Raw genomic sequence first — 25,907 nt, forward strand, 5'->3', positions numbered from 1 at the left:
CGAGCCTTTTGACTCTAGTAAGGAGAGAGATTTGCCTCTTGGTTTTCAGCCCGTCTCTAATCATTGTGTTGTGAATTTCACAACAGCAGCAAGTGTGACTGCAGTCTGGTCTCACCTACATCTCACCTGCAAACCCTCCCAGGCCAGCAGCTCCTGCCTCCCAAACCGGACAAGCTAAATTAACAACTCATTTCACTGTCGTTTTTGGTTTTTTGCCCCACAAAAGCAGGGAAAAACACAAGCCGTCATTCCCAAAGCGCACCCCAAGAACGTTTATTTAGAAACGAAGTCATCACAAAAAGATTTCACGCCAGCAACTGTGCAAACCGCGCTCATTTCCGCGAGCGCTTGTTTTCTATGAGCAGCACGACGAGCCTGTTCCGAAGGAACTTCACTTCCTTCGCGTAGGACGCGCAGAACAGGTCCTTGAGCTCCTTGCGCAGGGCGCCCAGGGAGGGCAGGCTGCGGCAGCTGGGGACGTTCAGCAGCCTCTCGAAGAACTGCTTCCACAGCTCGGCGTTGGCGAGCCTGCAACCGACAAAAACGCAGCCTAAACAATCTCAATTCAAGCTGCTAAAATACTGTTTCTCACGTTTACGAGCTCCCTGCCCGGTTGCAGGCTGGAGCGGTTGCAGAGAGCTGTGGCGCGCTGCTCAACGAGCCGGGGGGACCTCTAACAAACATGCTTCTAGACAAGGGTGACCTCATTAATCTTTACAGATATACAAAGGGTGAGCATCAGGAGGATGGAGCCAGGCTCTTCTGGGTGACAACCAATGGTAGGACAAGGGGTAATGGGTTCAAACTGGAACACAAGAGGTTCCACTTAAATACGAGAAGAAACTTCTTCATGGTGAGGGTGGTAGAGCCTGGCCCAGGCTGCCCAGGGAGGTTGTGGAGTCTCCTTCTCTGCAGACATTCAAACCCACCTGGACACCTTCCTGTGGAACCTCAGCTGGGTGTTCCTGCTCCATGGGGGGATTGCACTGGATGGGCTTTGAGGGCCCTTCAACCCCTGACATCCTGGGATTCTGTGAAGGTTTGGAAAAGAGTTGACACCGACCTTCTGAAGGTTCCCTCGGGCTTCCAGACACCGTTGTCATTCTTCACTTGCATGTAGGTACCGAAGAGCATGCAGTACACCGTCGCTGCGATGCCGAAGTAGTCTGTCTAAACAAAGGATACACGAGTTTCATATGAGAAATGTGTCAAGACCACTGAAAAACACACTGAGGAGTCAACAACCTGAACGTGGAGCTCTGCTGCTGAAGTCTACCCTTTCTAGACACCGTCTATCTGCGCGCAGGAAGCTCCAGGCGTTCAGGCTGGCTGGGAGTGCTCGTACCTGGTAGTTCCAGGGTTTCTGAGTCAGCATCTCGATACACTGGAACCCAGAGGTCTCACACTTGGCAGTAAACGCCGTTCCTTCGGGAAAGAGTTTCATGTCTATGCTCTGCCCCAGGTCGATGAGCGTCAAGCCGTGAGAGAGACCGTCGATGTCACACGTATCGTTGTCCAGAAACCTTCAACCATGACATGAAGCGATCACGTAAGCGCCACATCTGCGATATGATACGCAGGCCGTTCAGGCGGCAAAGGGAAATACTTGCCTTTCTCCAAGTATGAAATTATCAGGTTTAATGTCACCGTGAATGATCTTGCAGCTGTGGAGCTCTTCCACCATATAAAGAATTTTTACAGCGAAATAGACAACAAGCGCTTGAGGCATCACCTTCTCAGGAAGCTTTTTGTAGATGTTTATGGCATTCTGTAAAGAAAACAAAGGCAGGGAAAACCCTCAGCTACACAGAAACAACACGACGCGGATTGCGGATCAGCACAGGATACGTTCCCTGGGGAGTTCCAGAGGGGAGAGGAGACATCTGAAATACAACAGCGCTCCCAAGAATATAGATCTTCAGAGCAGGAGCTGATTGCACCTACCAGCAAGGTTCCGTAGTTGTGGAGCTCGCCAACCAAAATGCTCCCGTTTTGAAAGAAATGGGCAGAATAGAAGTGGATGTAGAGGTGGCGAGTGCTGGGACTGAGCCGCTCCAGCAGCTGTGTCGCAATGTAGAACTCCCACGGGTTGGCGGGCTTCTGGACCTGCAACCAAAAGCTTCATTTACTAGGAGAAGATATTAGCATTACACGTTGGGGTTTTTGGGTTGTTTTTTAATGGCAGATTAGGCATTTTTCCTCTTGACCAAATAAAATACTGATATCCACAGTAATTAACCTCAGGTCAATACACTCAAGGATTAATCAAGGCTTCAATTACACGCCACAATCCCTTTCTGGCTTACACGCTCTCTTGTGTTATTTAAAAGCATCAGACTTTCTGCAGCATTGATGTTTCTGCTGGCAACAGACACTTTGTGTAAGAGAGAAGGCTTGTGAGTTCAAAAATGGGTAAATCCTTCTGATTCCTTCCCCACCGTTATACCTGATGCTCAAAAAATGTGCTCAGCTTCACTTTTATAAACAGAAAAACCTCAGCAGAATCAACCCAGGGTTTGGGTCATTACTGCAAGACCCACGGATTCTCCAGCAGAGCTCTTTGTAGTCACCACCACCTACCTTGAATATGACTTTCTGGTTGTTTCTCGGGTTCCTCGCATCCAGAAGGGAAGCCTGGTAGACTTGAGCAAAAGCTCCCTGTCCCAGCAGGCAGTCCACGTGGAACGAGCCGGAGCCTTGAAGAGATTAACAACGTTAAGTCCTGCTCGCAGACCCCACTCAGATCCCAGGTTTGGATAGGCTGGATGCTCTCTGGATGCACCCACGAGGAAACCGAATTAGAGAAATACTCCAGAGGTCCCCAGAAAAGCTTCAGGAGAAGCTTAAAAGCGTAATGCTTGAAGTAGCTCTTACCCAGGGGAAGTTCTGCCCTCGGTCTGATGGGTGGCAGAGGAGATTTCCATTCAAAGTAGTTGGCGGAGGTGTGGAGCGGTTTAGGAAGCTCTGATAAGAATTTGCAAATCAAGTCCTTATCCCAAGGGTTCTCCACAAGGACTTCAGGGAAAGAAGAAAAGTATTTAAGCTAGATTAAAAGGGTCATTTCAAAAAGGTAACACTAGCTTATACTTTTAAGAGTGTCAACATCGGTACCTGTAGGTTCGACGGCTTTGTCCGCTCCAACAGACGAGGAATATTCCGTCCTGCTCGCGGCAGCCTGCTCATGCAATCCTTGAGAAGCAGCCGTAGCAATTCCTTGGATGCCGCTTTCTCGTTCTGTGATGTGTTCAAGGGCAGGACTACGTATTTAAAGCAAAACATTATTAATTGACAGTACTGCCATGGTACTTTCGCATCTTCAGTAGGTAAAAACATGCCAGATGTCTGCACTTCAGCCACAACCGATATTGAGATGAATCAAATGGATATTTCCTAAGAAATAAGACTCGTTCATATCGCGCTATCCACAGTCTAATACCTTTCAAGCTAATTGGCCGCCAAGTTCAGCCAAGATTGCAAAGCAAGCGGTAGTTTTATACACACACAGTCATTGAGACCTTTTGGACGGTTATCTTTTAATCTAAACATGTTCAGAAAACTTAAACTGTAGGAGCATTTCCCGGGGCATTGTCACCATACGCAGGTCCATTTAGCTCTGCAGAGTGCTGAGATGTTGGGCAGCATTGGTCTGACACCAACACCTCAGCTCCAGCTTAGTGGAAAAGTAAATGAAGAGCAGCAGAGCAGACGTGCCTGCTTGGAAAATCCCCGGGCTCGGCAATCCCAGCGAGTCACAACGTACCGTGGCTTCTTCGCTCTGCTCTGATTGTGCAGTTCTTCAGAAAACTCCGGATCCACCTGCGGTAATTCGTCCCCACGGGCTGCACAACGGGAACAGCAACAAGAGCAAAGGTTTGCTTTCCCCAGAGGAAAGCGCGTTTAGAGTGTCCTTACCGAGACAAGAGGGTTCGGTCGCGCCGCAGCTCTGGAAGTTGCTAAGATATCACAAGGTATAAGGTATCACAAGAGCTACAACTGAACAAGCCCATTTTAAAATACATAAGACAACAGCTTGGTTTAGTTAGGGAGTATATTCCAGGCTAGAGGCACGAGCAAGCAGAGAGGTGCCCCCAGAAGAAGGTGGCACTGGGATTTCAGTCAAGTTTTTGACTATTTGCAACCTCTTGGAACCGTTCAGAACAGAGAACCAAGAGCACAGCCAAAGCCTCTCTTGTCCCTCGCCACTTTCTCTTACTCCCCTAATTAAATGGAGTTACGCAGCTCCAAATCAGACCCAAACCAGTGGTTATTTTACCTTTGTCCTCCAAAGCTTGTCGCGGGTGTGCCGCCAGGTGAGTCAGCGGCGTTGACGCAAGCTGGGCAGCTCGTGCAAAGTCTCTTGTGTTGGTCGTGCTGGGAGCCAATGTCTCGTTGCTTCGCACGTTCCACACTGTATAATCGTCCCTCCAGAAGTCCGGTGCCCCTCTTTCTACCTAAGCAGGGAAAAAAAGCAGAAAGATGTAAAACCAAGCCATCAAAACTGTCCTGGCAGAGCCGTGCTGTATCCTACCAGCAGCCTCTGCAGGCGGTTTCCATCACGTTGAGCTCGCACGTGTGAAATTACAAGATTAGGAAAAGAAAGGAATGGTAATCTAACCCAAATTGCAGGTTAACACAGTTGTGTACCAGACTGGAATGCCAGCAATAATAACAGACTAAGAAATTGCCACAGTGGTCTGAAATAGCCCCTCTCATTACTCATTACTTACATCCAAGCAGAATGAAGTTCTGTGCGTCTCCCTGGCTATGAAAACTGTCGGGTGGTTATTAGAACCTGACTTTCCTCCCCCAAATAGATACTCCCGGTAACTACGGCCCCCGTTTTCAAGGCTTGTTTTTGCAATAGGACCAAACACTCACTTCTGTACTTGCTGTGCAGTCAGGCCAGGGATGTTCTCCGATAGCTCTGGGCTCCTCTGCCTTGTTTTTGTGCTGCGGGATCCTGACAAAACAGGTCCTTCAGAATAGCTCTTCCCCAGACACCTTCCCAGGCACCCGATCCTAACAATGACTTCTTGTTTTATTTTGTTTCACAATTCTTTTTTTAAAGATTTGCAGGTACTCAGAGAAGTTGCAGTAGCTCAAAGGAACAAGCTGGTGCTTTTTCCCTCCTTACCCGCCATTCTCTTTCTCATTCTCGTCTTCAAAGATGGAAAATGCGGGCACGACAGGGGGAAAGACGCTGGTTTCCAGACTTCCATCGGGATCTTCAAAATAAAACGTGAAGTCAGGGTTTAAATACCAGAGAAGTCCCTACAGAGAGGCAAGAGGTGCAATATGCGCATTTATAGGCTTGTTAACAGTAAAGCGCTTCTGCCTTTCTCAGGCTCGGCATCAACATTTAGAACTTGTCAGTAAACTATCAGGGAAGAAGCTGCTTTTTCACGCCTACTCCGACAACTCCTCATCCCGAATTGGTGGAACTGCTGGGACGGGTAAGCGGGAAATAAAGGAGCGAAATATCCCCTACCACTTTTTCTGCAAAAGGCTTCAAATTGCTCCTCGCTTTCTTCAAGAGGAGATGGTTCGGGCAAGATGGGTATTTGAAACATATCCATGAGAAATCCTACGAAAAAGGGAAAGAAATAAATCCCATGGGTCTTATTTTACTGCACCACCTCCAGTAGAAGAAACGTTCAGAGGTTCTTCCATTACGTAGCAATCAAACTAAATGTCAATTAGCTATAATATTCTTATAATTCCTCAAATGCCAATAACCAACTATTCCTTCATATTGCATTTAAATACCCCAGACAACGGAATAAACACAGAAGATCCAACCTGGCCAACGTATCCTTGTTGGTGCCATGGCCTTTGGTTTGGTTTTTTCTCTCCAAGATGAGATTTCAAGTTCTCCTAAAGCAGTAATTCTGCTTTGTCTTCAGAGATATTTGGAAAACTACTGAATACCGCATGATTTTTTTTTCTTTTTATAGATTATATATATATATAGCAGCAGGTTGCTACGTGTTAGACTTACTATCAAAAGAACAGAACGTGGCAGAGGAGTACAAAAGGGATTAAACAGCATCAGGATACTATCACCGCACATCAGAGCTCCCATTGCCACTGCCCTTGGAGGACTCTGAGAGGCAATGTCCACGCTTTCCAGTGTGTGTGAAGGACTGGGGGGGCTCAGCATTGTGGGGGGCGCTTACCCAGCGCTTCCTTGGTGTGAACGGTGGGCGAGGGCTGCACTCGGAACGGCGCCGCCGGCGTCGCTGCGCCCAGCGAGGTGTTCGGGGTGGCTTGGGAAGCGTGGCCAGAGGCGAAGTGTCCTGGGTTTGTTAAAATACAAGTTCCTCTTTTAGTGAATTTTGCCTCTCAGCTAAAGCTTCGTGTTAGCTGTGTTTTCCTGGAGAGCCAGACGTGTGTTTTGGTGAACGCAGCATGGAATGAGAGGTTATTGATAGGCGCGGATGGGCAACTCGCGAGAGGGGCAACGAGAAACAGGTGACCAAGGAACTGATCAACCGTGTATGACATCCCATTCACGTGAATACTTCATAGAAAAGTGGGAGATCACAAGGATCTCATCCCTTTTCCCTATGGCCAACATTAGGAGAGGACCTTGCGAGTCATCCCTGCGAACTGAGGCCAATGAGAGACTGAATCCAGCTCCGGTTGGCTGCAGAGTCCAGTCCAGGACTTTGGGTGCCGGCTCTGCAGTTGCTGAGACTTTCGAGGTTGGTTTTGTATATTTTGTATTATTTTCTCTATTCTTATCAGTAGCATTAGTAAAACAGTTTTAACTTTTCCAACTCTCTTCTCTCTGTCCTTCTTTCCCTCCCGATCGCCTGTGCTGAGTGGGAACGGGGCAGAGGAGGTTAACAATACATCTGCCAGGGTTTTATCGTCACCCTTGACATGAAGGAAGAGTTTCCATCTCGAGCTGCTAGAAACGAGAACAGCGAGATCATCGCTGGAGGAGCCTGGGATTGGTTTTTTTAGCATTTCGGTAGCTACCGAAATGTAAGAGAAGTAAACAAGGGGAGCGGCAGAAGGACAACCCAGAATTTTGGGAGAGCAGATTTTGGCTCCGTGGAAGGGATATAGAGACACCGCCCAAACACGCAGGGATGGAGCTAGGAAAGGCCAAAGGTAACAGTCACGCCAACAGCATCGGTCTGTATCAAAACTCGGCTTATTACCCTCTTTGGCGCCTGCAGAAGCAGCTGGCCCAGCGGATCTCGGCTTCGGGTGCCTGCAAAGGGAAGGTCAAGACCGTGAGCTTGAAACAAAAGCTGTGATTGAAATTCCAGCGCCGGGTCGGGACTCAGCAGTGAGGCACTCGAGCAGCAAGGGGGCTTTTCCCACTCTGGAACACAGAGACAGACAGACAGACAGCAACCAGCGACCCTACTTTGATTGCCATGAATTACTCCTTTTAGTCACGCGGCTGAACCAAGCGATCCTCTATGGTATCATTAGAGCCTGCCCCCATACAGTCTCTATAGGTATAAAACCCAAAAGGCAGCAGAGTCCTTCCAAAAGGGTCAAATCCTGCCATTAAACCCTCTTCTCAGACACAGTTTGCCTCCAAGTGACCCCATTATATGGGCAAGAGACAACTGGCTCCATCTCCTGGTGTTGGCCGAGCCTACACAGCTGCGCTCACTCTGCCAACCCAGGTTTCCTCCTCCATCCCCCAATTTTGTTTCCTGTATTGGCCAAGTCACACAAGTAAGGGCACAAAAGATAAAGACAAGCGTTTCTTCTTCTTCTCTGGAGACCTTCATGGCCAACGTGTAATTAATGTGGAGGATCTGCAGGAACTAAGCACACCCTGCTGTTTATTCCAGGGACAGCAATGCTGAATAACCACTTCAGTTACACTCTGAATTTCCTTTTAGTTATTGCAAATAAAACACAGGGTGCAAGGAGTTAAAAAGTGAAACGGGGGCTGTAAGTTATGCAACTTTGATCTATGTCTAAATATTGGTTTCCAATAGGTTGTTTCAGTGGGGTTTTTTAAGGAGAGCAAGAATTGGGCTGTTCATACGTACTGTTCTCCAGTGCTCCAGTTAAGAGCTGAGCCAGAGTGTGCAGGTTCTGGAGCCGAAATATCAACCGGAGGGTGTAATTCACTGTTGCAGAGCTCCCCAAGCTCGGGTTGAGTTCTGGCCGCCCCCGTCCCGCACGGTGGCTCCCGCGGGGCCGCCGATCTCAGCCGCTGGCCAGCGGGTCCCCCCGGCGGCAGCGCCAGGGCGGCAGGTGACGGAGCACTCGATTGAAGAACATCTGGCAGTAGGGCTCGGGCGTCCTGCACATCTGGGCTCCGACAAGGCGCCATCCAGCTCCGCTGGAGCGCTGCACCGGGTGCCGCCCGTGGCTGCACCTGTCGAGATGAGACAAGTTACTTTTGCACTCAAAAACCCCAACGCAAGCGTAGTCATGGCCATTTTCCCTTAACTAGAAGAGTTTTTCATATGTAAGAGAACTTTCATATTTCGAGCGCGCTTTTCGACACTAAATCGTAGGGAAGTAACAACCAACTTTTGGGTTTAACACTTAAAATGTGTTTCATCAAGTATTTAAAGTCATGGCTGATTCTACACCAGTCAGGTATGGCAGCCTGGGCTTCCAGATTAGGTTAAGGAACGGCTCCGGTCGCTGTCTAGAGTACGGTGTATGCGGTGAGACAACGGACGCCGATGGCAGGACAGACTCACCGCCGTCCTCTTTGGTTCAGTTGCTGCTTTCAGCCCAGTTTCCTCCAGGCTTTTGGTGAGCTGGTCCAGCTTCTGCTGCAGGGCCTGCAGCTCCAGCAGAGCCGACTCCTTCTTCCTTGTGGATTCTCTCTCTTCTTCGCCTAAGGATTAAACAAAGGTGTTGAGTTAAAGAGTTGATCGGTGTCTAAATGCGTTTCTCAACACAGACGCTACAAGCTGAGTTCCCAGCGCGCTGTGCCCCCCATCCTCAGCAAAACGCAACCCAAGCCCCAAAGGCTCTACCAGAGTGACCCTTTGGTGACATTTGGGTCAGGTTGAGCCTGCTGTCCCCAACAGAAGAGCAGCCCCTGCTGGGAACGATCATATATAACTACTGGATTTTAAAATATAATAATCCAGACTCAAATGCTCTAGAAATACATCAGCACCTTCTCACTGAATCTCTCCCTGTCCCACTGACTACAATTTATCCATTTATTCCTTCACCAAATCAGACAATAATTTCTTTTGTCCAGCAATATCCCCTGGCAACGTTTTTCCCCTCCTATAAAGGGTCAGATACGCAATTAACCCACTGCTGAGCGGTTGCTCTTTATCTGCGCTGAGTTTCGGTTTTGCTTAAGAGTCTATTTGAAAGGCCACCTACTTCTCCTCCAAAATGTCCTCGTTCAGCAAACAAAGGCATTTCCATTAATTACAAAAGGTCCCCAGACCAGCGCAGCCAGCAGCCATCATCACCTCACCCTGCCTGTGTGGAGATGCTCACTGAGCAAGCATTCAGGTTTCAATAGAGAGCTTGGAAAACAAATTAGTGCAGCCAAATACTAATTCCCCAAGAACACAAGAAACAGGTAGATGAGATGAATACCCCATTCTCGCCATCTCTTGAGGCGCTCGTATTTCTGGAAGTATCTCTTGGCTCTCAGCTCCTCGAACGAGAGTTCGGAGCCTTCGCACACCAGTAGGTTTTTATCGTACATGGCAACCTGCTCGCATTCCACAGCCGTCGATGATGGTTTGGGAAGGACTTCAGATTTGGAGATGTACGTAACATACAGCCTGGGAGGACAAACAAGGAAAAGCGCTCTTTATTGCATTTGCTTTGGGAGCCTGTTAATCTTCCCAGCCTGACTTTAAAAACATCCCAAACGCTTACACTTCTTCTTTTCCGCCAGAACAGGACTGAGTAGCAGCACAATCGGGACCCTAAAGCAGGACAGGGGAAATAAAAACAACTCAAAAAGAAGGAATTTCAATATACATTCCATACATTTTGACAAGACCAGCAACCCAGAAGCCCCTAATATTTAATTCTAATAGAAGAGAGGAAAATCCAGACCGCGAGCACGGCAAGAACAGATCAGAAAGAGCGCAATGCAAGTAGAAGATGAACAAGATGTCAGAGAACGGAGACAGATGCAGTTGTGGAAAGTGCAGCCCAGGACACTGGAGCTGCCCAAACAGGGGGTGTCTGTACCTGGTTTTTAGGAGCGCACCCCGGGTCATTAAGACTGGAAGCATCTTTTTGAGGAGCCATTTGGTTGGCAGCATGCGAAGTCTGGAGGGGTTTGATAACAGCAGCACCTGGGGCAGACAGCACAGGTTTGCATTAGTGAGCAAATCATTCGCTCATTTATGAATTTCTATTAACTGTAAGCATTGGAAAACTAATACCTCATTTTGAATACACTCCCCTTAAAAGTCTTAAATACGGCCAGGAAAACATAGAAAAACCCACTGATGGAGGTGAAAGATTCATCTAATGGAGCTACAGCTCCCAGGCAGGTTTCTTCAGCCTCACCTTGCAAAGGAGGATTCCGCGGACCAGCGTTCTGCAGCCAGCTAAATTGCAAGAAATATCAATTATTATTAAGTCACCTGCCCCTCATCCCTCCCCACCTCCCAGGAACCTCGGATTCCTTTGTACGGTCATCAAGCATTGCAACGCAACACTGAAACACTCAGGTTAGGTACAGGACACTCATTGTTGGTAATGTACTGCCAAGGCTGCCTGAAGCCGGCCAGGCTGTGCGTCTGTATCATTTGGGTCTACTTAGCAGAGATTTGACAAGGAAGCAATTAAGTAAGGGATTTTCTTTCTGGGCCTTAATTCACTGTAGATGCTCAGCTACAATTTTTCTCGATACGCCTTCCAAAGCATCCAACAAACACTGAACAACAAAGCAGTACTGTTAAGCTTATACTGATCTTTCCCAACAACGACTGGTCCGTCTCTGCTGCAGCACAGGGCACGTGCACACAATAAAATTAACCCCACGCTACCTGAGCAGCAAAACGAGTGAGAGAGGCGTCAGAATTACCAGTGCAGCTGCTCCAGCTTCTCTCGTGGCTGCGCCTGGTTGTGCAGCCCCTTCTGCAGGACGGCTGCCGCAGCCTGCACGTTGCCTTCGCTGGCGAGATGCTGCGCCCAAGCCACGTAGAGGTGGGACGTCTTTGCACCGATTCCCTGGCCATACAGGTAGCTGAAATACTGGCCGGGAGGAGTGATGAACTCCGCCTGCATAGAATAACGTGCAAAAGCCATCAGTGCGTTCGCAAACATCCAAGGAAGCTCCAGACCAAGAAAAAAAACAATAACAATTTCTTATTTACTATTGCATAAAAGCATTATTTTCTAAAGATAAAACCAGCTGAAAGATACCTCTCAAAAGCTAAACAGCTTGATAACGCAGCTTAAAAACAATACGTTGTCCTTCAACAATACTAAGAAGTACTCAGAGCTCCTGGAGGGAGCCACACATCCGAATTCCACACCCTGCGGGCTCCTTTTCCTCCCGCAGCTCTTTGCAGTCACACAGCTACAGGATGGTGGGAGAGCTTTAGGGATTTTTTAGGAGAGCTTAACTCCCCAAAAAGTAAATACCTACCAGCTTAATGCAGCAGTTCACAAATCTGGGATCCTGGTGGTACCTCTGTTCGCTCAGGAACACCTTCACCAGCTGCTCCAGGAGGCCAGGCAGGCGGATTTGCTTCTCTTCAGGGGGCAGACATCCTTCCACCCACCGCAAGTACCTGAAACACACCCCGACAGGTTCCAACCCGCCGAGCACCGGCGGCAACACCCACAGAATCCCAGGATGTCAGGGGTTGGATGGAACCTGGAAAGCTCATGCAGTGCAATCCCCCCATGGAGCAGGAACACCCAGCTGAGGTTCCACAGGAAGGGGTCCAGGCGGGTTTGAATGTCTGCAGAGAAGGAGACTCCACAACCTCCCTGGGCAGCCTGGGCCAGGCTCTGACACCCTCACCAGGAACAAGTTTCTTCTCAAATTTAAGTGGAACCTCTTGTGTTCCAGTTTGCACCCATTGCCCCTTGTCCTATCATTGATTGTCACCCAGAAGAGCCTGGCTCCATCCTCCTGACACTCCCCTTTCCATATTGATCCCCATGTATGAGGTCACTCCTCAGTCTCCTCCAGCTCCAGAGCCCCAGCTCCCTCAGCCTTTCCTCACACGGGAGATGCTCCACTCCCTTCAGCATCTTGGTGGCTGCGCTGGACTCTCTCCAGCAGTTCCCTGTCCTTCCGGACCTGAGGGGCCACAACTGGACACAACATTCCAGATGCCGGGGGCGCTCACCTGTCCCACGGGTCCAGCGGGTCCGGCCCTTGGTAGTTCTGTATCTGCGCCTCATAGCTCCTGCGGGGCACAGGGCGGGTCCGGCTGGGCCGAGGGGAATATGGAACATCCCCACAGCCCCAAATCCCGCAGCCCCAATCCCCATAGCCCCAAACCCCCGGCACGAACCGCCCTGAGGGCCCGGCCTGCGCCCCCCCGCAGCGCCTGCCGCCCCCGCCATCTCCTCCCGGTCCCCTATGTTCCCGGTCCCTCACCGCACGATGCCCTCCAGTTCCATCCCCAACCGCCGCCGATTCAAATTGGCCACGCATGCGCACCGCCTTCCCATTGGGTGCCTCGCCCCACCAATCGCGTTCGCTTCCGCTGGGAGGCCACGCCTCCTCCCCCACCCCATTGGCCGGGCCAACGCGGCCGCTCTGGGGATGAGGTCGATGTATGAAATAATAAATACTAAATAATAATGAAGTTAAAATACTAAAACTGGCAGTGCGAGGTTAACGGCTGGACTCGGTGATCTTACAGGCCTGTAATTAACTCTGATAATGAGCCATTTATTGTGTGCAATGTACAAAGAGCTGTTTAATTCAGCTTACACAGGTCCAGATATGCATATAAAAGTGCTGGAATACAAGATCCCCGTTACAAGTGGGTACTCCATAACATACTGCATACGGCACCGTTACAGATACACCGACTCCCCCTCTGCTTTCTGGGGAGGGTCGTTCCAGTTCCAAAGTTTAGCTGTGACTCTACATGAGATAAAGCTCCTTTACATGACGAAGCCGTTTCTGGGCTCAGCCGCCCCCTCCGCTGCGTAACCCGGTCCCCAGGCGCGGGAATCAGCCAGGGAACACACTCGAGCTGCAGATCCGCTGCTCCCATCACTGACCCCGGGCTGTCCCCACTACACAGGGCGCTCCCCAGCCTGGGCACTGGGCACAGGGGACAAGTTGGAGGTCTCTTCAAGCGAAGGGCCTTCATCTTCAAGGGGTATCTCGGCCTCAAACATGCGCTGGAGCAGAGCGTCAACCGTCCTGTAGCCTGCGGGTGGCCAAAACAAAACGTCACCACCAGCACCTGCTGCTGTTGGCAAGAAAGCCCCAAATGATGGTCCCTGTTTTTTTCTTTTTACCCCAGATATTTTTGAGAACTCGTAAAGCATAAAGACCATTATTTCAAGATTTTAAGCACTTCTATTCCCTGTGCCCTCCAGCGGATTTGTGATCCCAACCAGCTGCACTACGGAGCAGCACGAGCTTGGGGAACGGCTGAGGTTCAGCAAGAAAGGGAAGAAAAAGGAGGCGCTACGCCTGAGGAAAGGAGCATCAGTCACCCGTGATCCCAGGCAGGAGGGGTGCAGAGCGCACGCAGGGAGGAGAAAAGCAGAAAAACGGACTTCTTGGCAACAGCAGGACCTCAGCCACCGAGGCAGCGTCTTCAGAGACGGGCTAGCAAAGAAAAGCGCGCAGAGAAGGGCCGAGGTAGAAGAGGGGAAAAGAAGTTGCTAGAAAAGCAAAAAAAAGAAACAGGAAACATTAGAGTGTCCACAGTTCTCTCAAATCTCCAGCTGGGTTTTAGCAGCTTTTATAGCCCAAAGGAAGCAGAAGTGGTTGGAGCTTCCTCAGAGATTGGGGCCAGTTCAGAGATGTGGCCTCTCACACCAAAGACTGGAAAGCCATGAAGCTGCACTTACGTTTAGATGCAATTTTAAAGACCAGCCCTTTAGGCTGCGGCTTCGTTCCACCTTCCCCCTCCAGGTCGTGCTCAGCACCCTCCATGTTATCAAGGAGCTGCTCATCCCGGAGCTCATCCCTATACAAGAAGGACCAGAGGTTACCCCAGAGGGGTCATATCCCATCCCAGGAGCTTTTCTTTTGGGGTACTCACTCTTGAACTCCCATTCCCAGCTCCTGGATTTTCCGCTCAATGGCCGTTTCTACTTCGCTCTTCTCCAGGGAGTACTCCACAAAGAAAGCTTCCAAAATGAACGACACGAAGATACTGCAAGAAACAACGAGCACAATTACACAGCAGCATCTCCTTACTGGCTTCCCCCTGCTCCTGATTTTGGGCATCAAATACAGTCTTGGTGTTCCCAAGCTAAATCCCAGAACTCTGTCCCCTCCTCTGCTGGAGATGGGGAGCTCAGCACCCCATGGACAGAAGAACGGACACAGCAGATTCGTTTGCAACACATGCTGGCAGGTGGCAGAGCCCTCCTTCCCTCCAAATCAGAGGGGAGCGACCCCAAACTTACTTGACAATTATTATCACCATGACGATGTGGAAGGCGATGAAATACAGCTTGGCAGGCTGCGCCGTCACGTTGGCAAACCCATTGGCAAAGAGTATGACGGGAGTTAAGGGCAAGAGCGCTCAGGGAGGAGAACATCTCGCTGTTGAGCGGCGCTAAGGGAGGAACCGGATAAAATTCCGGATAAACCCTTTGAACAGAGCCCTCTGCAAGGACCGTTTCTCTGTTCTCTGGCACTATGTGCCCATGTGTGTGCAGAACAAGGGGAAGAGCAGAGTCAGGAGGAGTGTGGATCACCAAGCTCTACTTTGGCCATTCCACCACAAAGGATATCGTGCCACTGATTGACCACGGTGAGCTCCATCAGGACGATGAAGGATGAGGCGAAGTTGTTGAAGTTGTTCTTGCAGTATTTCGCCCGGGCAAAGAGAGAATCCTTGAGGGCTGGGTTTCCGCACTCCAGGGCGTGAGGAGCGTTCGAGTTTGCAGGGAAGAACTGGATTTTCCCATGGAATAACTCCATGCCGACAATCGCAAAGACACAGTACACAACCTGGGAAGAGAAAGCCCATCGCCTGCCTCTCCAGCGAGCAGCAAGCTCCACGGCAAGTTCAGGAGTTCCAGCAGGTTTCAGCTTCTATAGACACAGCAAGCTGCTGAGGAGCAGCAGAGCCCAAGAGACCCAAGCCACTCAAAAGCAATTACCAGTCAGGAATAATATGCCAAGAACTACAGCCAAAACACATGGAAATTAAATATTCTCCAATCCCAAGAGGGGAACTTATTTTTAGGAAATTATTTGAGAAACAGGATTCTCATTCAGCTTCTTGCCCAAACCACAGTTTGAGCCCTTACAGCTTGAAGCCCAGACTGCACAGAACAGCTTCACTGCCCCATGGACCAAAGCAGGATGGTGCCCTGACCTGGCAGGCAGCTGGAGCCCAACCCTTTTGGACACATTTCCCTGTGCAATGACCAAAAAATCAAATGGACACTTACAGTTCCAAGGGCCTGCCATGCAGAAATTTGCATTTATCCCCTTGGCAACAGCATGAGTGTGAGACTTAAGACACATTCACTGGAGTGCTTTGAGCTAAGATACCAGCATTTCTTACCAGAGTCAGTCCACCAAACGTCAACATGGTTGGTACGATGTTTATCAGCGTGTTCATGATGACCCGGAACCTACAGCAAATGATTCACGACAACACCTGTTGTGGGGAGGCTCTTTTAAAGCCCACACTTGCTTATCATCACATCCCAGCCCACGTGTGCCCCCACACGGCCTTATTCATAAATAAGTCTCCAGAGAGGCTGCAGCAACTGGGCTCACAGGGACAAGGCCTGGGGATGCTTTGTGGAGTTGGACTGATCATGGCCAAGCAGTCGTGCAGAGCGACTCACGGCACTGTCTCAGCCAGTCCCTAACACAGCCCGTCCCCAAAACATATCCCTACCCCACTCTCTTCATTACCTTTGAATGCTGTCGACAATCCTTATTAGCCTGAGGACCCTTAAGATGAAGACAATGTCCAGGATCTGCTGGCTGTTGTACTTCACCGCTGAGAAAGGAAAAAAGGTATTTTTTTGGTTATGACAAATAAGCAGGGAAGTGTAGAGATAAAACATCTTCTTACATTTGTTACTGTTATGATCTTGTAAAATACTATAACAGGCAGCTATAAAAAAGAAAGACTTGCTTAGTTCATAGAAACCATATAGGGAATTGCTTGTCTTGCCAAAAAGCCTCCCAAGCCCAAGGAGATGGCAAAAGGCTACTTGAGACCACCAAGTTTCCCAGGCGCACACAGGCTGTGGAAGCTGCACTTACTCGATTTCAGGGTGATATTGAGTATCATCGCAGTCAAGGCAGCGAAGATGATGAGGGTATCAAACCTAGCACGAGGGAAGGCAGTGCCGTTAGACTGATGGTGACAGAGAACACACGCACAAGCTTTGTTTAGCAAAACACTAATGTCCTCTGACGCACACAATTGTCTTAACTACACGCTGACACATGAGTTAGTGTCAGGCAGCTCATCTCTCCAAGAGACTTTCTGTTCTCGAGGAGCTGAATGCAAAGTTCTCATCACACTTCACCTTTAACACCAACATTCATCCCACTCACCAGTTCCAAAACTGATTTTTGCCAAAGAAGGCCCTCGGTTCGTAAGTGTACACTTTTAGAAGTATCTCGATTATATACAGAGCAAGGAAGACCCACTCTGCATAAGAAATATAAGGGCTTTCCTCATCCAGAGCAATGAAAACAGCATTTATGAGAATGATCACATCGTAAGTCCAAACAAATCCCCTGCAAGAAGAAAAAGAGAAATCAGTTTGCCACTCCCAAGAAGCGCTGGGAGAGCTCAATGTGCAGAAATACCTGCTGGAAGGTGCAGAGAAGACCAAGCCAGACTCTTCGCAGTGCTAGCCAGCGAAAGCACAAGAGGCAAGGGGCACAAGTTGAAATACAGGATTTTCCATTTAAACAACAACAAAAAGGTTTTTTTATTTTTTAAACCAAGGGCAGTCGAACACTGGAACAGGTTGCAGAGACATTATGGAGTCTCCACCCTTGAAGGTACTCAAAGCCCAACTAGACATAGCCCTGAGGACCCCACTCTAGCTGAGGGGGGTTACTCCAGACCATCTCGAGATGTTCCTTCCAACCTCAGTGATTTTCTAATCCTGGGAAGACCCAGGTGTGAAACAGAGCACCAGCAGCTCATAGTACCAACACAGTGAGAGCTAAGGAAGCAGCGCAGTGCAGGTTTCCAGCAGAGACTGCTGACATAAAATCACCTTTAAGTGAAGCATTTAGTCTGGTCCTGCAAGGCAGGCGATATAGTTTTTAATTAAAGCAAGAAGCGCTACTTTTCACTCAGCGCCTCTAGAAGGTCTGAACAAGCAGGACTGGAAGAGGTGTGGACTCACCAGTAGCTAAATCTGGTTTCTCTGCACCACTGAAGGCAGGCTAAGAGCAGAGCTGCTCCACAGAGCGCTTTCACAAACAGAACTCCCACTGTTTGCCTAAACGCAGTTTGCACCTCGCAGCGTGACACCCAGCTGAGGATTTCCTCACGCCACCACGGCTCTGCGCCCTCTGAGCGCCACGAGCAGCAGCGGCTCACCTGTGCCTGACCATGCTGCGCAGGAACCGGCTCACGCCCGACGCGTACACACGAGGCACCCACTGCGCCAGCGGGTGGCTGCGGATCTTCAGGGTCACCACCTGGATGTTGAGGAGATCTGCCAGCTGTACAAAGGACTTCTTGTCTGCAATAGAGAGAGGACTACACGTCAGTCAGCTATTGTTAAAGACAGACATTTGGCAGATATAGAGCTACAAGCTGCGGCGATCTGGACTCAATATCTCCTCACAGCAGCAGACAACACACCTGCCCGAAGTGGTATCCACCACAAAACAGGCTGAACGTGGTGCTCAAGCAGCTCCTCTTGCCCCTTTCCTGATGGGTTGGCTCAAGCTGCAGGCCAACAACCAACACAAACCTTTCATGAACAGGATGGGCATGATCCAGCACGAGGAGGCTGACCCAGCTCTCCTGATACCCTGGCTCCAGAGGACTACACAGGAGGAACCTGATAACAAGGGAGGCTTTTGCCACACTGCTCACCTACAAAACCCTTCTCCTCATCGTCCGAGATGCGTAGCAGCAGCTCTCTGTGGGAGTTGCTGATATCAGGAGCCACCAGCTTGACAAGCTGCTTCCACCGGGCTTCTCTAACCACAAACTGTGCCGCTTCTTCTTCCTTCAGAAGGTTGAAGGCCTCTAGCATCTTGCGGCGCTTCATGTAAGCAAGCTCACGGATCTCATTCTAGAGAGAGAATCGTGATTCAGTCACCCCGCCTCTTTTTTTTAATAAATAAATCTCATTTTCATGGTGCAGAGGTGCAAGAAAAGACTCAGAGGAACACACCTGGAGTGACATCAGACACAAAGTACAGCACAGTCAGTGGGCTTGATGAGAAATGGCATTTAAAAGGCAACCATGAGCTCTCCGGAAAGACCAACAGATTGCTCGCTGCTGGGAGATGCACCAAAAAAAACGGAAGACAAAGGACAGTGTCCAACAGGAAGGAGATGACAAAGATCACAGGATCTGCGTGCCCACAGAAGCAGAGAGGATGTGTCCACACAGGCTCCCTACGATCAGCAATTCCCAGCTCTCACCCTTTGGTCACAAGCACCAAACTGCACCTACTCAGTTTGGGTAGAAGCAGCAAGAGTTCTGATTTGCTTAAACCTCCCTTCACACCTCCTCTGCTTTAAGGGCACATGCAGTGGCAGAAAAAGTGGGCTGTGTGCTTACAGCCAACTGAAAACAGTCTCCTGCATACAGACGTTGTTTTTGAACCAGGACAAAGCCCCTAACAGCAATAACATGATCGCAATTTCCCCTCCAAACCATACCTTCAGGTGTTTCTTGTAGTTGTTGTACACAACAGCCAGGAAGAGAGACATGAAGATGTAGGTGTTGACGATGACAAAGGCAATGAAGAACAGGGCATACCAGGAGCTGAAGTCAAATGCCGGCATCCTAGAGAAGGGGAGAGAGATTGGTACTTGCCAGGCAGACAAACGGGGAAATAAAAGAAATCACAAGAAAAAAGAGTCTTTCAGATAGATTTCTAAGTACTGTTTTTGATAGCCAGATAATACCCAAGGTAAAAACTGTGCATTAGTTCAGTTAGAGAAAATCTTACAAGAGGAAAAAGACATCTGTTCACTAGAGCATACCCATCCTTTCCAGGAAAGGGTTTTAATCAAAGTGCGTGTGTGTGTTTGTCCCTCAGGTTTCAGCCTTCAACAGCTACCGGCTCATTTGGAAAGCAGTATTTTAATGCATCTTTTCTAAAAGTCTTCCTAAACTCAGATTCTGGTTCAGAGCCATTTATAAAACTGATGGTTGCAAACACGATACCCCTGCAGGCTGGAAAAGGAGCAGCTCTGTCGCTGCTCTGAAATATCCTGTTGTACAAAACAGTGTTGTTCTGGCTAGGGCTGTTGCCGCTAGGAGCGGGACACCAGCGTTCCGCACAGAAAGACTGCAAGCTCAGCACACTTACATGACATCCGGGCTGTTGGCTGTCGTCACCAGCACATAGAGGTCAAACACGATTTCTAGGTAGTTTCTGAAATACGGCAAGCCTTCTGCTGTCTGGAGATTCCTAGGGGCAGAAGGACAACCTGAAGTTAAACACAGGAACTGCACGTATCAGCAGTGCATGTATTCACTAGTAATCGTTTGGAGTTGCTACACTGCCTCCTGTCCAAAAGCATCCCACACATTCTTCCCACCCAGCCCTGAGCAAAACAAGTGTTCGCACCTCTCGCCAAACAGCTTCAAGGCCATGAGCGAGAACATGAGGAGGCTGAACATGAAGAGCAAGAAGACGTAGGTGATCTCTGGTAGTGTGTTGCGGATGCTGCGGAAAGCTCTCCGAATCTGCCGGGGAGAAGGGAAGCGTTTAGAGATGCAGTTCCTCCCCCCGCCGTCCCACCTGGATCAAACACCTACACAGAACAGGCCAGCGCAGTGGGACTCTCTTCTGTCAGGAGAGATTCTGAGCCAGATGGGCCATCTCTGTTCCACTAAAACCTGTGCAAAGGTACTGGGTCTTTCCTCCTCATTCCCCAGGAGATGTTAGGAGAGACCCCATCTCCACACCACCACAAACCCAGCTGGCCAAGGGACAGAGGGTCCTGTGGCACTGCTGAGATGCTCCTGCTGCAGGGGGCTGTCCAGGGACAGAAGCTCATCACTCCAGGCCACAAAACAAATGCTACGAGCCTGAAAACTCAACTGCTCCCTCCCCCAGGCCTCCACACCACAGCAGTTTGTTTGTTTTTAAGCCAGGTCCAGAAAGGCCTTGTGTAGCGGGGAAAAGATCTCCCTGTGACAAGAGGGATCAGAGTCCAAATCACCCATCTGGACTCTAAGTTGAGTTTCTGAGAACAGCACGACACTTCCAGAAATAAGTAACCTGGTCCCCGACCTGGGGAGAAACAGTCTCCTTGTCCACGGTGCTGCTCCCGTTCACAGCTCCAGAGGACAGCACCCAACTCTGCCCGCAGACAGAGGCTGCTCCTCCACGCAGGGTGGACCATGCACAGCCCCTTCGCTGTTACACATGATCTTCCCCAAATCTGAGCACCCTTTTCTCCATCTCAAACTACGGCTTCAGGCCACCTCTGAGAGCAACCTTCACTCCCAGGAACCAAAATTCTGCTATTTCTGCACAAAACCCTTTCTATGAAGCACCGTGGACCTCAGAAAGCAGGTTTACCTGGCGACTCTCTGCAAAGTTGATCAGGAAAATGGGCCTCACAATTCTCGACCATCGAATGCTCCTCACGTCGTATATCCTGAGGACCCCGTATATGGCCAAGTCTGTTAGGGATAACTGGAGAAGAAAGAAGGACAGTTCCCAGAAGCAATGTTGGAAATGTGGCTAGATAGTGAAGGCAATGGATTAGCTGAGAACATGCCCAACTGTTGGCCAATTTGGCCATGGCTCTTGTAGAGCTCTTGTGCATCAGGGCCTATGTTACCAGGAAAGAAGGAGGAACAAAAAGCCACCTCCTCGTTGGCCCCTCCACCCTAGGCCTAACTCACCAGGATGGCAACCATGATGCAGATGTTCTTGGTGTCCTTCCAGAACACGCTGCGATGGGTCACTTTTGCAAAATGTGTCAGTCGGCCAAAGAACACCAGAAGGCACAGCACCTCGAGCACAGAAGTGACCTGTGGGGAGAGAAGGGCCCAAGTCAGGGGGCCAAAGAGAACACAGTGAGCCCTCTGCACAGAGACAATGATGCTCAGGCTGGGGTACAGGCAAAGGAAAAACAGGCAGAGTCAGTATAAATGTTTTTCCAGTGGGTTTTTCTGACGGCTGTTTTATAGCCTTACATATCTGGCACTGAGCAATAGTTCCAGGTTTCCTCTTGTGAAATTCCCTACCATGGGCAGGTTGAAGCCAGCAAATTTGTATTTGCTTGGGATTTGAGGAGCACATCTCTCAAACACACTAGCATAGAACAAATACGGGCCACAGAGAAGTCAGTCCTGAGGGCGACGCTCCGCTTCTGCTTCCAGACACGAGGACTGGACTTGGGTCCCACAGAAGCCTGGAACTGTTTTCCAAGATGCAGAAAAGCAACGTGACTGTCTGCAGTCTCAGCAGCCACTGCTGAGAGCCACAACAGCTCCCATAGTCCCTGTTTAGCTACTATGCCCATTTTGTCCCCATTTCAAGAGAAATATCAGCATTGATTATCTCTTGACACCTCTGACAACTAGTTTAAAGCAAGAAACCTTTGTCTGCTCCACCAAGCAATGCAATAGTAGTTGCACACAGCTTCCACACTGCAAACTTACCAGGAAGGGGAGCGGATACACAGCAGGTTCTTCAAACAGTGCGAGGGACAGGTCGAGAAAGATGAAGAAGTAGGTGGCTGTTCGCATAATCCAGTGGTTATAGAGATAATAAAGCCTGCAGAAAGAAGGCAGCGGCACAGTGAAGAGAGGCTGCAGCGCACACACACCCACGGGCTCACCAAACGCCTCTTGAAAGAACAGCACATGCTGTCCCAAATAGTCACAGAGGCAGGGTGACAGTAGCACAGTTTATTCCAGCCAGGGATTTGGGAATTTGTTTCTGACCCTTCGTTGTAGTCTCATAGCTGAGGGATGCTATGTATTCCCTTCCAGGGAGCAAAACACCGGGAAGGTGGGACACAGGCACTCTCCCATTCAGTTTAAGACTGCAACATACAGATTGGGTAAAGCTGCTTCTTCTTTGTAATTACCTTGTTTCTTAATTTGAGTGCAAACCTCTGCTAAGCTCAGGTATCCACATGACACACAAATGAAGTCTGATTAGTTATCTAACACCATTTCTTTGCAGGCTAAAGAGCAAAGAGGTAAGACAAGCCACCAGAGAGAAGCATGGAGTTGCTCAGTAAACTGGTTTTTATACCGAGCTTAAGCAGGATGCCATCCCCTACGGCAGGTTTTGGATCATCTGTCCCTTCTACACAAGCCACGTTCTCTCAGGTTTTACAGATGAAAACGGTTATCCTAAAGCAGCCCAGGCCTGAGGGAAGAGTCACCTCTCTGACCAAAGCTCCTTGGCCTCTTACCAGCAGCTAAAAGGGAACAGTCACCACTGCAGCCAAAACAGCCTTGAGGAATTACACTAATCCACAATTAACACCAGCTTGTAATTACTCCTGCCCCCAGCAGCTACCCCCCTTTCTGAATACACCTGGGCAGAGGTGCCAAACGCTCCTTTGATCAGCTGGAGCCTTGGTGTGCAGCAGGCTGGTGTCCACGCTTCCCAAACTCTCCAGCCCCACACCTTCCATCTTGAAACATTTTAATTCTTTCTTTTTCTCCAGCAAAACCCACATTTTATTTCTTTTCCCATCCTCAACAAACTAATGCACTAAGCTCCCTTACATGTGCATTTCAGCTTAAATCCAGCTCGTTGCATCTCACCCACCCAACCTTTTCAGCACTCAGTGGTTGTTCTTTGGACCCAGTGGAGGTTGGTTCCCCCCAGCCCAGCCAAGCACCCCACGACCCTGCACAGAGCCCCGCTTCAGCACAGTGTCATGGTCACTTGTGGGGACACAGAGCTCCGTACCTGACTGCCTCCGGGGACGTCTTGAAAGGAATATTCCTGTTGTACTGTGCGTCGGAGACAAACGCTGCTGCCAGCAGCAGATCCTGTGGAAAGGGGAAAAACAAACAGGCTCAGTAGCTGTTGGAGCCTAAAATACATTTTAAAGCGAATATTCAGAGGGGCTCCCTTTCACCCCGGGGGAGGTGGGAAGCAGTACAATGGGTGTTGCAGCTTTGCACATAGAATCATTTCAGTTGGAAGAGACCCTCAGGATCATTGAGTCCAACCATAACCTAACTCTGACACTAAGCCGTGTCCCTGAGAGCCTAATCTAAACACCTTTTAAACCCCTCCAGGGATGGTGATTCCACCACTGCCCTGTGCGGTCTGCTCCAATGCCTGACAGCCCCTTCCATGAAGGATTTTTTCCTAATATCCAATCTGAACCTCCCCTGGCACAACGTGAGGCCGTTTCCTGTTGTCCTATCACTTGTGAGAAGAGACCAACCCCTCCATGCTCCAAGGAGGGCTGCAGAGAGCGGTAAGCCTTCTTTTCTCCAGGCTGAACGCTCAGCCGCTCCCATCACACTTGTGCTCCAGGCTGCTCGCCACCTCCATGGCCTCCTCCGCACTCCCTCCGGTACTCAAATCCCCCACACTGCTCATCCAGGACCCCCAGCCCGTGTGACCCCCGCCGTCCCCGGGAGGCTCCGAGCCGCTACCTGCGAGCCCGGCTCCGCCATGGCGCGGTCAGACGCGGCTCCTCCCCGGACCCGCCGCCTTTAGCGGGGCCTCCCCCGCCCCCGCCCCGCCCGCAGCAGCGGGAGGAGCCGCGGGGATGGTGCCGGCGGCGCTGCAGCCGCGGGTCGTGCGCTGGGCGCTGCTGCTCGCCTTCGCGGCCGGGGTGCTGGTGGGCTGGGAGGCCGGCCGGGCGCGCCGCCGCTTCCTCCGCTGGCGCCAGCGCCGGCTCCAGCAGCGCCTGGCCGCCGCGCAGGAGCGCCTGGAGGCGGCCTGAGCCCCGCCACCCGCGGGGGGCCACCGTGTCCCCTGCGGCGGCCGCCGCTCCGGGGGCGCGGCGGGAGCGGAGCCGGGTGTGCGGGTTTGGTGAAGGACGAGATCGTGGGGCCGCAGGAGCCGGGATCCCGCACGGCAGCAGCCTAAGCCACCCAGCGCCGAGGACAGAGGGACATCGGCCTGAACACCAAACACCCAGGACAGAGGGACAGCAGCTCAGACACCAAACGCTGAGGACAGAGGGACATCGGCCTGAACACCAAACACCCAGGACAGAAGGACAGCAGCTCAAACACCAAACAGCGAGGACAGAGGGACAACGGTTCAAACACCAAACGCCGAGGACAGAGGGACAACAGCCCAAACACCAGATGCTGAGGACAGAGGGACATCAGCCCAAACACCAAATGCCGAGGACAGAGGGACAACAGTCCGAACACCAAACGCTGAGGACAGAGGGACATCGGCCTGAACGCCAAACACCCAGGACAGAGGGACAGCAGCTCAAACACCAAACAGCGAGGACAGAGGGACAACGATTCAAACACGAAACGCTGAGGACAGAGGGACATCGGCCCAAATGCTGAGGACAGAGGGACAATGGCCCAAACACCAAACGCTGACGACAGAGGGACAACAGCCCAAAAGCTGAAGACAGAAGGACAATGACCCAAATTTCCGTATTTCGGAGCGGATTCGGTGTTTGTGTTGCTTTAACCCTGCTGAAGCACATGGTTCTGCGCTGCTGATACATTAAACGCGCCAAAACCATGATGTATTGTTCCTAGTTGTGTTTATTTCTCCAAAACACAAAAAGAGGCCTTACGAGTGCTTGTAACGAGTGACAGGTCTCATGGTGAAAGGACATGGGAAAACCTGTGGGGTCAGTGGAATGGCTGCGTGCACTAGTGGGATGAATGGGCAGATGAAGGAGCTCGTGCTTTGGATTTCTTCTTGTGCTTTGGACAAGGAGCTGTGGAGGTGGCTGTGGTGGGTTCCTTCTTCCCTGAATATATTTCCAGGATCTAAGAGAAGGGGCCCTCCTGCCTTGAGCTGGAGGATTTGCTGCCTGCCATGCAGGCGGCTGGTTTGCAACTATGTTACTGAACTGGGAAAGTTTGAAAAGTTTTTTGGGAAAAATAGTATGCTTAGAGCCCCTTAAGACCACCAAATGCTAATTTGTAGCCAAGTTAGTCCTGTGGCTTTTTGGTAGAAAGGAAGTTTCAGGTCTTTGGATGGTCCCTCAATGCAAAACCCGGGTGTGCAGCACTGCAGGGGATCAAGCACCCGTGTTCAGTTCTGGGCCCCTCGGTTCCAGCACAGGGAGCTGCTGGAGAGAGTCCAGCGCAGCCACCAAGATGCTGAAGGGAGTGGAGCATCTCCTGTATGAGGAAAGGCTGAGGGAGCTGGGGCTCTGGAGCTGGAGAAGAGGAGACTGAGGGGGGACTCATTCATGGCGATCAATATGGAAAGGGGAAGTGTCAGGAGGATGGAGCCAGGCTCTTCTTGGTGACAACCAGTGACAGGACAAGGGGTGATGGGTGCAAACCGGAACACAGGAGGTTCCACTTAAATATGAGGAGAAACTTGTTCCTGGTGAGGGTGTCAGAGCCTGGCCCAGGCTGCCCAGGGAGGTTGTGGAGTCTCCTTCTCTGCAGACATTCAAACCCGCCTGGACACCTTCCTGTGGAACCTC

At 50.4% G+C, this 25,907-nt stretch overlaps 3 protein-coding genes across 4 annotated transcripts; 1 reads left to right on the plus strand and 2 right to left on the minus strand.

Annotated features, from left to right (window-relative positions):
- Positions 1-248: 248 nt before the first annotated feature.
- On the minus strand, positions 249-12,618 carry BUB1 (BUB1 mitotic checkpoint serine/threonine kinase). The gene is made up of 25 exons (XM_065834177.2): positions 12,545-12,618; positions 12,291-12,350; positions 11,579-11,723; positions 11,012-11,208; positions 10,492-10,532; positions 10,168-10,274; positions 9,847-9,896; positions 9,559-9,749; positions 8,691-8,830; positions 8,025-8,356; positions 7,170-7,222; positions 6,177-6,296; positions 5,489-5,584; positions 5,135-5,225; positions 4,879-4,960; positions 4,274-4,451; positions 3,761-3,839; positions 3,112-3,257; positions 2,875-3,015; positions 2,581-2,696; positions 1,945-2,106; positions 1,611-1,768; positions 1,346-1,523; positions 1,064-1,170; positions 249-528 (listed from the first exon to the last, which is right to left on the minus strand). Exons 1-25 carry the CDS (start codon positions 12,616-12,618, stop codon positions 333-335), a joined length of 3,240 nt encoding a protein of 1,079 aa, XP_065690249.2. The 3' UTR covers positions 249-332.
- A 202-nt stretch (positions 12,619-12,820) lies between these two features.
- On the minus strand, positions 12,821-24,017 carry LOC136099720 (two pore channel protein 2-like). Of its 2 annotated transcripts, none has more exons than XM_065834178.2 (19): positions 23,920-24,017; positions 23,219-23,301; positions 21,949-22,063; positions 21,187-21,315; positions 20,858-20,974; positions 19,898-20,016; positions 19,637-19,738; positions 18,981-19,107; positions 18,183-18,384; positions 17,679-17,823; positions 16,673-16,858; positions 16,376-16,440; positions 16,019-16,106; positions 15,660-15,729; positions 14,878-15,097; positions 14,548-14,638; positions 14,178-14,291; positions 13,984-14,102; positions 12,821-13,331 (listed from the first exon to the last, which is right to left on the minus strand). In XM_065834178.2, exons 1-19 carry the CDS (start codon positions 23,938-23,940, stop codon positions 13,195-13,197), a joined length of 2,250 nt encoding a protein of 749 aa, XP_065690250.2. In that variant the 5' UTR covers positions 23,941-24,017; the 3' UTR covers positions 12,821-13,194. The 2 variants fall into 2 exon arrangements, with proteins under 2 accessions (XP_065690250.2, XP_065690251.2); XM_065834179.2 differs by lacking the exon at positions 12,821-13,331 and adding an exon at positions 13,351-13,794.
- Positions 23,694-24,985, plus strand: MTLN (mitoregulin). Its single transcript, XM_065834180.2, has one exon. The coding sequence runs from the start codon at positions 24,036-24,038 to the stop codon at positions 24,210-24,212; it is 177 nt and encodes a 58-aa protein (XP_065690252.1). The 5' UTR covers positions 23,694-24,035; the 3' UTR covers positions 24,213-24,985.
- The last annotated feature ends 922 nt before the right edge of the window (positions 24,986-25,907 follow it).

Source organism: Patagioenas fasciata, chromosome 3, assembly GCF_037038585.1.
Source record: "Patagioenas fasciata isolate bPatFas1 chromosome 3, bPatFas1.hap1, whole genome shotgun sequence".
NCBI lineage: Eukaryota > Metazoa > Chordata > Aves > Columbiformes > Columbidae > Patagioenas > Patagioenas fasciata.

What these genes read in the sequence shown, in the direction of transcription:
- BUB1 (XM_065834177.2), bottom strand. Translation starts at nt 12,618, where the DNA reads ATGGGAAGGCGGTGCGCATGCGTGGCCAATTTGAATCGGCGGCGGTTG. An exon ending in TGAACTGCTGCATTAAGCTG is followed by an intron (nt 11,209 to 11,578) that starts GTAGGTATTTAC and finishes TATTCTATGCAG; the next exon opens with GCGGAGTTCATCACTCCTCC. An exon ending in AATTTCATACTTGGAGAAAG is followed by an intron (nt 1,524 to 1,610) that starts GCAAGTATTTCC and finishes TCATGGTTGAAG; the next exon opens with GTTTCTGGACAACGATACGT.
- LOC136099720 (XM_065834178.2), bottom strand. Translation starts at nt 23,940, where the DNA reads ATGGCGGAGCCGGGCTCGCAG. An exon ending in CAATATCACCCTGAAATCGA is followed by an intron (nt 16,107 to 16,375) that starts GTAAGTGCAGCT and finishes TTCCTTTCTCAG; the next exon opens with CGGTGAAGTACAACAGCCAG. An exon ending in CTTTAAAATTGCATCTAAAC is followed by an intron (nt 13,332 to 13,983) that starts GTAAGTGCAGCT and finishes GGCCACCCGCAG; the next exon opens with GCTACAGGACGGTTGACGCT.
- MTLN (XM_065834180.2), top strand. Translation starts at nt 24,036, where the DNA reads ATGGTGCCGGCGGCGCTGCAGCCGCGGGTCGTGCGCTGGGCGCTGCTG.